At 37.3% G+C, this 12,041-nt stretch overlaps 2 protein-coding genes across 3 annotated transcripts in view; one reads left to right on the forward strand and one right to left on the reverse strand.

The window, feature by feature from the left end:
- Positions 1–569: 569 nt before the first annotated feature.
- LOC139149395 (uncharacterized) lies at positions 570–4,938 on the reverse strand. The gene is made up of 2 exons (XM_070721130.1): positions 4,255–4,938; positions 570–3,736 (listed from the first exon to the last, which is right to left on the reverse strand). The coding sequence occupies exons 1-2, from the start codon at positions 4,390–4,392 to the stop codon at positions 3,440–3,442; spliced, it is 435 nt and encodes a 144-aa protein (XP_070577231.1). The 5' UTR covers positions 4,393–4,938; the 3' UTR covers positions 570–3,439.
- A 36-nt stretch (positions 4,939–4,974) lies between these two features.
- The window catches only part of LOC139149393 (striatin-3-like), a 39,925-nt gene continuing 32,858 nt past the window's right edge, over positions 4,975–12,041 (forward strand). For both annotated transcript variants that reach the window (XM_070721125.1, XM_070721126.1), the window contains exon 1: positions 4,975–5,181. In XM_070721125.1, the coding sequence (XP_070577226.1) occupies positions 4,975–5,181 (207 nt within the window). The remainder of the gene's footprint in view (positions 5,182–12,041) is intronic.

Genomic DNA, 12,041 nt, shown 5'->3' on the forward strand with positions numbered 1-12,041 from the left:
TGTGTCAGTGTGCGTGTTTGTATATCATACATACATATATACATGTGTATAATATACATGTATACACCCCTATTTAGAGAGAAAAAATGAGATCATATTCATCATACCTACACATATCATTTGTCATACCGAGTTTAGAAACACAGTTGCATATGCACACTAGGGTAAATGAATATTTATAACTGGTCAACGTATGGAAAAGTATTCCTCAATGGCTTACAAATTTTTGACAGCTCTCTCTCTCTTTAAATGCCATGTTATAACAATGGATTCTCTGAATTGCATTCTTGCCTTTTTGTGAAGCCGAAGTGTATCAATTCCTCTATGCTGAATGACACGGTCGACATGGCAGGATGGCAGAACGTTTCAATGGTGCGTAGGTAGTGCAGGCTTCAAAGGAAGCATTCAGTGGAAAGACAAATAGCTGGACTTACTTGAAATTATATAATTCTATTGAAGCGGTCATTCCTGGTGAATGGACGTAACCTGATTGAACAAACACCGTAAATAGCCACTTATACACACACACACACACTCTGAACTTATATGACACTGTCTGTTACCATATATGCTGTACTATTTCCTCACCATATGTTCTTTTATTATAAAAATAAATTAAAGACAAAACAACAAAATCAAGCATAGTTTAATATTTTAAACTGGAACTAGAAGTAAAAAATGAGTTATTTGACTATGGCAAGCCCATCCAATTACATTGCAGAAATCTTGACAACAGGAATTTATGACGAAATCAAATTACTCCTCAGTTCAATTGTAACAGTTTTGGGCTTTGACTTCCAGCCTAGTGCAGAGGTTAAGTCTTTTTTTATCAAACAGAACATGAGGCCAGTTGCAAGACACCTGGGCGGAATCACAAATACCATAGCTAGCTGGCAACAATGGAATTAGCAGTAGTCTTATGTCACTAAACTGCCACGCCACCCCTGACCGTTCTAAAAACAACCACTTGATTTGATTGACACTTGATTTTAAGATCTTGTTAGAACTGGCTGTGGCAATTTCAGGGTGTAGGTGGGTGTTTACACTTCATGAACAATACTGGAGAAGCCTACTTCATAAACAAGCATGATGATGATGTTTCTTACTGTACAGTGTAAAAGGTTTTCTTCAATTTAAAGATTCAAGAACAGGCACACTGTCTGGGATTTACCAGTCCCAAGATAATCCAGCATACAATGACAATTGGAATGCGTGCAATCTTCCTTAAGAAAAGGCTCAGAATACTATTTGCACTATTTCGTATTCTATTACATTCTTCAGGAAAAATCTTTTTTAAGGGAGAGGAAATATATAAGCAAATAAAAGATATTGTCACTACCGTACTAAGGTAACAGTTGTCTTATGGATCAGTTTTATATTTGATATGACTCTGTGTTCATGAGAATAAGTGCAACCCAATCTTTCCGAGTTACTTCAAGAGTTAAAATGAACTCTGGTACCCCAGAGATAAAGTGGAAAGGTTGAAAACACCAAAGGAAGAACAAAGACACAATCTCATGCATTTGATAGATTAGCCAAGAATCTGAAAACAAAACACAGTGAATTTGAATTGAACAAAGGATGTGCATACCTTAGACTAGAAGAAATTTAAAAGCTTGGAAGGGACAGCAACAAATATTAGTTCTGTGCTGCCCACAAATTTAAATCTATGTACTTTTACACGTCTGGTTGTGAAAACATGAGCATAGAAACGATCCCTTTTACCACATGCATAAAAGCAAACATACATACTGGTACCTATCATTTAAAAGCCTAGAAATTATGGAATCATTTGATGAATACTCATTGTTCTGTTTGTATAATTAATTTCTGTAAACACCATACAATCCATGTATGATGGGAAGCTTAATATCATTACATCCTTTTTGAAAACATGTTCTATGCAAATCGTGTTTTGAACGACTACTACAGATACGGGATTTCAAAAACTAAGCCGTACAGTGTATTCTTTCAGTTTTTAACACAAGAGTTTTTTTTTCTTCTGGAAATGTTGTTTCTTATCTTGGCTATATTGTACCCTTGAGGATGTACAGTATATTTACCCCATTCAACTAACACAAAGTTGTAACTTTTACCTTGATGTTATAAAAGCTGTCTGAACACCTGCCGTGGTGTTGGCCCTGCATCAGACCAATTTGTCCCAATCGAGAGGGGGTCTAACGCGGACTTAAAATCAGAGTCAGCCCAGATTTCTGTGTGTGAAAGCATTATGCTGGCCCTGGTCCCAAATGATTGCTAAGTATGATCAAGGACCTTATTTTAGGGTCTAGGCTTATGGTATGATTGAAAGGTCACAGAGCTAAAGTTACGTCAGCGTATTTTTTTGTTTTGATCTTGTCGGAATGGAAACTAAATTTAAGCCTTGGACTGTGCTACAACGGAGCAATTTGGCTGTAGCCAAATTTGCTGTGTGAAGAGAGTAATTATCAGCAGTCTTTGAATTGGTATTTTCTACTCACTAGAATGCTTTCATCATGAATACACTTTTTTGGCAAAAAGGAAAAACAGCTATTTTGCATAAATGCTACATCCTTTAAGATATCATATTTGGTCCCCATTGCCATGAACTCCATACACAGTGGGAAAAATCTATGATAAATGGGCAAAGAACTTTGTCTAGTACCAGATTTAATATAATATTTAGTTTTTTCAAATGTTCCCATCATTTGTACAGCATTCATCATAGAAGTTTTATCAGAGAAACAATACTGATTTTCAGCTGTTTTAGGATTCCAGAATGAGGTTGCCTCAAGTATTTGAGATTCAACACAACTGATTGTTGACTTCATGCATAGACCGCCTATTTGATGGGAAAAGAACCAAAAATGTTTGCTCTTTCAGTTACATTAAGCCTTATCATATCAAAAAGGCAAAGCTTTATTTGATTTTTATTTATTTGAATATTTTCTGAATATTAACATCACCTTGAGTTTTTGCAGGTAGTTTTCATGACAATATGAGAAAAACACTTTCTTTTTCTGTCACTCCTCTGGCAATGAGATTAAAATTTTTTCTTGCTTACATTGAAAAATGTTTGATATCACAAACAAAACGTTGGCCACAGTGGTATCAACTTACATAAGATAATTGATAGTCAGTTGATGCGACATTTTAATGATGCAAATCAGATCTATGTGCAAAACCTGACATTTTTTCAAACACATCAGATGCAAACTCTTCCTAGAAACTCAACCTACAACTCCTGACATTGTTTCAAAGAAAACAGATGATAAACTATTCCTTGGAATTAGGTCATCGTGATGTTCAGAAAAGTGTGATAGGGAAGTAAAACCTGAACTTGGAAACAACACCGACATGGTGTGACCTCTCGCATGACCTCTCGCATGAGGAAAGTCTGCACCTCCCAGCTGATACATCTCTGCTACTTGATGGGAAAACACGTGTGAACACCTGGACATCATCTGCTGCCTGTCCTATCAATCACCTGCACTGGTGCCAATATCCTTGATTTATTGGTCTCCACAATATGTCCGTTGGTGATGATTTCATCCAATAGCATGTGGGCTTTCTCAATGTTGCACATGATGTCCAACTCACAGACTTTATTGAAGTATTTGTCAAATGTCTCTACAATCAGGTGAATGATCTCCAGGACTGCCAACTCATTCTCTTCATGATCAATGCCCGTTATGAAGTACAGAGCTGCATAGCGCCTGTACACAACTTTGTAATCCTTGTAGTCCATGAAAGAACACTGCAAGCATAAAAAGGGAAAGGCATGGTTTGTGAATCTTAATCTTCTCCAAATACTCCAATATAAACAGAGTTCAAGATTCTGTTCATTGCATTGCACACTCCTGGAAGTGATTTGAAAATTTCACACACTGTAACCACAGTCCCCGGATAAGTTCTGCCATCTTTTTTTCAGGGTCTATGGCTCTGCATGTAATGTAAATTTTTTGACTATTTGAGCCTTTTGATTGTTAAGCCCAGTGACTGGCTGTATAAACATTCCCCGAAAGCTATATCTTGCAAACTGAGTAACACCCAGCATTATCAAACCACACACCTGGAAAATATGGGGTCTGTGATTTACATGTAAAATATTACCGATGAACTGAGACGCCCATCCTGAATACCAGAAAATTAGAAGTATTTATATATAGACGGTGAATGCTATAAGTGATGATGCTGATGAAGATCTGACATTGTCAACAGTACAACACCTGTAACTTTATTAATTCGACGAAATACAGTAACAGTAACACTGACCTGGTTTTCAGTTCTCGATAACACCTTCCTGGTCAGATCGGCCTCCAATGCCACTCTCTCGGCAATATCCATGTACTCGTAGTATTTGGTCAGTCTTGCCTGTCCCTGCTTGTTTACCAACAGCAAAAACTTCAGCATGTCTGGGCTATTTTGCTTTTGACAGTAACAAAGAAATGTAAATGACAACCCGAAGGGCGGGGTTTCGCAGTTTGCATGCACTCACAACCGTACCGATGCCAAGGTACGAGAGGCTAGCTGTCAGGGCCAGGGATGCACCCAAGCACTTACCAACATTTGCCTTCGAGAGCCCTTGTTCTGTTCTAAGATGAATCAAGGTGTCATGCTGATGAATAGACCCGGCAAAAATTCCTTCCTTGTCACTAGTAAAGTTCGACACGAAACAGGCCTGTGTGTTGCACACACTCATTCACGCGAACAGCATTTCAGATGAAGCCCTACAGTCTAGTGCGCCCTCAGAGTCTCCGAAGACATGAGCTTAGTTTCCATTAAAAGTTAATTGGGCATATTCATACAAATTTATCATTACCAGATATAAATGCGACTCTATTCCACTATGTTTTACATCCAAATCCTATATTTCGAAGCGAATATGTCGAAACGGAGGTCTGAAGCCCTACCTAAAATGACGTCATGGGAAGCTACCCACAATGCTGTTGAGTCAATTTCTGCACTATAATGGCGGCCATTTAGGGTTATAACATGGACGAAGGAACGGGAGTTCAACAACAACACGGTAGCCAGCTCAATGCTGGGTCTTCCTCCATCATCGGAGGAAGTAACAAACCGAATGACGATACCAACCAAAGCAAATACTCGATGCCCGGAATTCTCCATTTTTTACAACATGAATGGGCACGTTTTGAAATGGAACGATCGCACTGGGAGGTTGAGAGGGCAGAATTGCAGGTAAAATTCTAGTAAATTTTGTGGTTCTCCGATCAAACTTGTCGATTGTATGGAAACTTTTGCAAGAATACTACCCCAAGGCCTAGGGGCGCGATTCACAGTTCCACCGACAGTGTTTACAAACCGATTTCTATTACATTCATAACTACCCGTCGACACATAACCCCAGCCGCCATGTTGGATTTCAAGATGGCTACCACTGCCAATATTTCTCGAGATAGCAAGTTGCAAATATTAAACCATACTCCAAGTATGATCGCAACAGCTCGCTTGATATTTGGAACAACTTTAAAATGTTTTGTTACACCAGAGTAGCTGATTTTCCAGAAGGCACTGCAAAGTACAAATGCAGACAAATTGAGTCGACCAGTGATAATAAATTGATAGTGCAGTGACAGCGTATTCCTATACTGTTTACACTGTAGTCAATTAAATTATACAATTCATTAACATTACTTTGTTTTCTTTTAAATACCCCGGACAGCCATTTCACATAATAGAAACAATTTAAACTGTTGTAATCATACTTCACTTCAAGTTTCATTTCATCATTATTTGTACACACTGTGTATAGTATCATGTATATGAAGTGGTTGTACATGGTATTTGTTGATTTCTCAAAGATTGTCAACAATGGAACACAGGAGAATTTTCAAAACGTACCCATACACATTTTCTCTGCCATCAAACTTCATGAAAAAGACTTAGACTCACCTCTTAAAACCAAATATGTACTTCATTTGTAAATCCAGACCTAAAATCTGTGTTTGATTCATGACAGAGTTTACAGACAGCAAACAGGTCAGCCCAAGGGTCTGTCATTGTGCGAGCTAGGTTACTCCCAATTATCAAGGTCTATGTGAACAGTTTGATTGCTCATCAAAAGACATGACAAACGTCCTTCAGAAATTTACCTAGGAAAGATATATCTTATTTTTGAGAGCGTTTAGAATGAAATGCCATTTATGACAGTGATTGATTGACCTTTCAAACCTATTCAATAGATGAAAGGATTTCCGTCAGTTTGTAAAATATTTATACAGCATCATTTGAATACCCCAAATCTTGCTAGGCAGTATCACTTCCCCATGTGCTGAGTCAGTGAAAAGTGGTATAATGAGCCAAATCTATGCTGTAGCAGCTTTGGTCCGTAAAAATCATATTTACAGCTTATAAAGTATTTGCGGGCCTTCAAATATTCAAGTTTTTGTCAACATGCAACATATGGGACCTGTTATGCCTCACTGGTTTTATGAATGACGCAGGATATGGGATAAAGCATAAAATTCAATATCAGTATAAAATGCACAATCTATCCATGTGGTGTACCCCCTGTACATACACTCATAGAATGTTGATATCTATAAAGGTTTACAATATTTTCAGTAGTTTGTCAAAAGTGAAATAGGGTAGGATTTGAGGAATAAATGTTTATTTCACTGAAATAATAAGCATATATGGTGTTTCATTATGGATGCCCTAGGGGGCCGTGGTTAATTAAAGCATGCGCACGGTAAACGAAACTAAGTGCATTTGGTCTCAACCCCCCTCCCGCCCCCTCCTAAAAGAAAGTTTGGAAGTGCGATAATCCAACCTAGCCTCATTCTGTATCATACCCATATAACAATCGGTAATTATGTGGTTAAGAATATACAGTGTTTTCATTCAGGTTCAACCCACAACATAAAGCATCCAGTGACCTAGTGGAGAACCAACAGACAGAAATGCTCAACCAAATCCACAACTGGTGCACGCCAAACAGTATAGCGCAATATTTTGCGATACAGTAAAACGTGGGGCGAGATGTTGATATGAAAACATGTAGTGTGATTTTTGCGCACGGTAATCGAAATACAGCCAAACCCCCTCCCCACCTAAACGCGGAAGTTACGTTTGCCGTGCGCGTGTTTAATTATCCACGGCCCCTAAGAAGGGGAGATTATGCCCCTTTCCCCATATTTAAGGTAGGATTTCAAAGTATCGAGACAGTTTGAAATTGATGACTATATACAAAGATCAAGAATACCAAATTATGTTTACCTCGTGAAAAGTATAAAGATAGTCTCTGACACTTTCGTAAATTACGTTTTAATGATAGATGACTCTGGTATGGTAGAAACACATTGGAAAAAGTACAAAATAAAGGTACACATCAAAATTACTTTTGATCAAGACAGTTTAAAATGTGTATTATGATACATTCTTGCCCTGAGGATGAATGGGTATTAGAAAGTGAGTTTACAGTAGCACTGATCAGCAAGTTGCCTGATAGACTTTTCTAATCGCATGATGAAGCCCCTTCAATATTTGACAGGTAGTGTTGACCAGCACATTGCACAGATCATGATGCTACCATGTAACACTATCTTTAGTATGAACTTGTTATATAGTGATGACATGGATAAACAGAGAAAAAGTTACCGATTGTCGTCTTTCCCATTAAATTAATGCCTATATCAAAAATAGTAAATGTTACGTGCATTTAGGATCCAGATCACTCATACTGAACCGCTGAAAGATTACTAATTATCTTACTTGATAAACAGATCTAATGAAAGGTTGTATATCGGAAAGATTTGATTGTTTATAAATCTTTAAAGGTGTTCATGAAAATACTCATGACCACTGTCATTGTCAAGACAGGGGCCAAATGAATACATTCACACATTACATATAATGGTTATTGATAGTCAGGGCACAGCCTGGCAATTGCATCTAATTAATGAATAGCATTAAAAGTGTGAAATCCCATCTTCTTTTGGAAGGAACTTGTCTTTAATTCAGTTTAGAAATATTTAAACTGATTGAATCGAAAATCATCTACAGAAATACTGTGTGCTCATCTCATGTACGTGAACAGTGGAAACTGTACTTTGTACTTTTGTATTGGCGTGGTAATTTAATTTTGAACTGTAGCATGGTGCTTGTAGGTAAAATGAATGTCAGAGTACAAATGGTACTAAATTATGCTAGTAAGTTCTTATGGTTGGTGACTAATGTTATCATGTGGCTTGTTCAACTGAATGTAAGTGATGTGGAGTTCTTAAATTGAATGTAAGTCTTGTACCCAAGTATTTAGCTATGGATATTAGGTCAGGGGTCAAAGTAGATTTTTTGCAAACATGTACACTGAGCACGTCAGGGTTTACATCAACGCACACTGGCTTACCAGTATCTGCACAGTTACCGGGTTGTAGTTTATCTCCCTCTCATGAATTCTTGGGGTTTTCTTTGTGTTTTACCATCTCAGCTTCAGGGTTCAATTGCAATGCCACATGCACCGTCATTCATACATATCTAAATTACAGGCTTCATGCTGTCAGCAAATTTATTTTAATATTTTCAGCAAAGCTTTTCAGAAAATAAAAATCTTGCCAGTCAGAAAAAGGATCTCAAGCAGGATGATTTAATAGCATATGTAGTTAAAAATCAGAATATATGCTCCACGTGCACAATGAGCACATGCTGTGGTTCTCTACCTGCACCAAGGTAACATGGACGTGCATAGTGCATTTGTGCACGATAGTATTGTGGATGTGGGTGATACATATATGGGTCAGTGTTTTTGCTAAGGTTCAGGAATAAAATAGATTGTGTAGGAACTACAGTCAATATTTCTGCTGTCCCTCTATATGACTCCTTTGATATACAGAGGGAACCTACACTAGCTTAAAAATGACTCTTGAACGTCAGTGACATTTATCAACTAACTACACAAACCAAACATACAGGAAGGCTTGTTGGAGTGTACACAATGTATGTTGCCAGAGTTTTCCACTGGACTCAGACTCCTTAGAGGGGGCAGAGGGGTAACAGAATGCCTCTTCCATTTACCATCAGGCAGACATAGGGGAAAAGGGGAAATAACACCCAATGTTTAATGTCTGATTTTAAGATGAGAGACGGTGTTTCATGCAAAGTTTTCTGCAGAATGGCAGTGTTTCATAATATTTTGTCCAGGAACGTACAATCCCTACAGGCATTTCCTGTTTATTAATTAATAGAAGTAGATATGGTATCCATGTGATCTCACTGATGTTGCTGTGGATAAGTATCAACTCAAACACTCAACAAGATTTGTAAAGATGGATGAGTCTTGCCATCTTCTGTCATTAGTCTCATCAGTCTCATCTTCATGTCAAGACGTTCTTGCTTACTTCGAAAAGTTCATTACATCATAAGTTAAGCCAGATTTATGAATCATTTATGCTATAATCAAAGCTCTCCTGTGTTGATCTTGCTGAACTAATTCATGTTGATTCCTCTACGACACTTCAATCATGCTTCAATCAGGGGGGCTTTGCAAGTGCCTGTCTGCAGTTTTTAAAAGCATATGGTGCAAAATGAGGTAAATATCTTTAGGGCACAGCACCTAGTCAAGTTTGATGCTGTGTTAAAACAGCCAGATTTGTTCAAATCTCTCATTTTCACCTGAGAAGATCGAAATGGCCGAGGGTTATCACGTATACTTTAATCTATCAAATTATCCCCAGTACTTTGTGCATGTCAGGCGTTGAAAAGAACACCACATGTGTAATGTGAAATTGTGATAAATCATTGGTAGATTGATAATTTTCATGTATGGTTATACTCATATACCGGTAGGCTAGTCATATCAAGTGATGCAACTATGTTAGATTTTTGACCTCTGAGACAACGAAATCTCAGATGAAAAAGCAAAATTACTTTTACTACCGACAATTTTTCCATTCATAGAAAAAAAATGCTCTTTTGAAGGATCTCAAAGTGAGCTATTCTCAAAATTCCGATTGGTCTAAAGTAGCTTTTAATGAAATTTGCATAACCTATCATTCTATCAATCCATCACAGAATTGTGAAAAGCACGCGGGTAACATTTTTTGTGTTGATTTATGTGTTTCCATATTTCTTTTTATTTCTTATGATGTATAGGGCTCAGAATGCCTGCGTGGGAATTGTACAATAGTTGTGAACAAATAGTTGATGTCAGGGCCCATCCGCTCAGAGCATTGACTTATCAGTGGTTGCTATGAGGCAAATTATTATTCATGTCAAGTACTGTACAGATCATCAAACGTCACACACTCTTAACACTTGTTGTAAACAAATTATTTTTCGTCATGATGAAGATTTTTCTGTTCATGTTTTAATATGTTTAGCAAAAGAAAAATCTACACAATTTGCAACCAAACATTACAAACAGCATTGAAATCATAGCAACTGTAATCTGACTCACAATGCAGTGTTTGGATCCCAAGATTATCGCCATAGTTATTGAGACTGCTCGGAGTAGTGACCAATGATTCAGTAAATGTCACCATTTAAAATCAAGCCAGCATATATGCAGAGAAACTTTCAAGTTTAATCGTATTATATGATCCATTTATAAGGGTTCAAAAAATACATCTGTTTGACTATTTCATTGAAGTTTATCAGCAAACTGAACAAAAGGATTGGTCATTGCAACAATTCCGATAATACAATCTCAGCTACAAGGAAATGAAAAAGGAAAGAATGCCATCATTTTGCAAAATTACACAATCTCAATCTCACCACGCATAGTGATGGTAGTGTCTGTCAAAGTCAGTCCCTAGTATACTGCAATAATTTGTTTTTGTTGAAGTTGTATCCTTACACTTTTTGATTGTTCAAAAAACTGTGTATCTTAGTATTTTAAAGTCAAAATGAAAAAATGCCCATTTGGTGTATGCTTCTACTTCAAAATGTCACTGATTTTGTATTATAGTGTACTGTACCAACTTATATCATTATGATTCATATTACATGTACGTGTATGTTGAATTGCATGAAAATTTTTTTTTCAAATTATATGAAGTTATAAAGCATCTAACAACACAATACAAATCATACATGTAGACATGTGTTTATCCTTTTCTCAAGGAAAGTTGGATGGCATGGGTAAATTTTATAAATATTTATTCATTGAATACACAGATAGGTAAAGTCATGTACACATGAGACCCAGGGAGGAGATAAGCGGAGGATGTATTATTTTGTGAACGTTTGGAATTTGGAGTGATGTCTCTCTGACATTAGATATGTGTGTTTGGTTTGCAACTACTTGGCTGTGCTCATACCAATGGCTGACTGAATTATTTTCATAAATTACACCCACATGCAAGATGCAGACACTTGTGGGTTTGGGGGAGAAACGTGTTTGGTGGTGTAGGATTTTAATAGATCTTTCCTCAAACACTTTGTCATTACAGAATTGACAATAGAGGTGGGGAAGACTACTATCTATGGTTACCGTAACAAAGTGTTTCTTTTTCATTCGACTGCAGTTGTATTTATGTCTGCGGTACTGTGAGTGAGTCATATTCACCTTTTGCTACATTAGACATTGTCCTCTATCACAGTGCTGTCAAATTCCTTCATTTGTCAAATTTTGGAAACACCTGCATGTTGTTTCTCTTCCCCTCCTAATAAATTCATACACATGTGAGGGATCTTTGCTTCAAAGGCATAGCTTACAATTTCTAATACAGGATAATAATATGTCATCAGAGATAATTTCTAATATATCAGTCTGGTCTGACTTTTGCGTAGTGTAGGTGCCGGCCAGCCAGTCGTAATGTACATATTACTGTCGCTACAACAACAACTGTTAATTTGATACAAGTTCCTGGTGCTCTGTGTCTGTCCTTGTTGAAAAAAAAGTATATGCAAATTCACTGCAGGAGCATAAATTTGCATGTGACACACTACCCACCATTCATAGAGACCTTTTGTTGTGTAATCTATGTGTGTACACCTTTGTGTGTGATGGGGCCCATGGATTGACTTTGTAATGGGGTCATATCAGGTCCCAGCTTCCAGAACACAAAATGGGATACTAACCGTACATGCACGTAACCTCT

This window comes from Ptychodera flava, chromosome 14 (genome assembly GCF_041260155.1).
Source record: "Ptychodera flava strain L36383 chromosome 14, AS_Pfla_20210202, whole genome shotgun sequence".
Taxonomy (NCBI): Eukaryota; Metazoa; Hemichordata; class Enteropneusta; family Ptychoderidae; genus Ptychodera; species Ptychodera flava.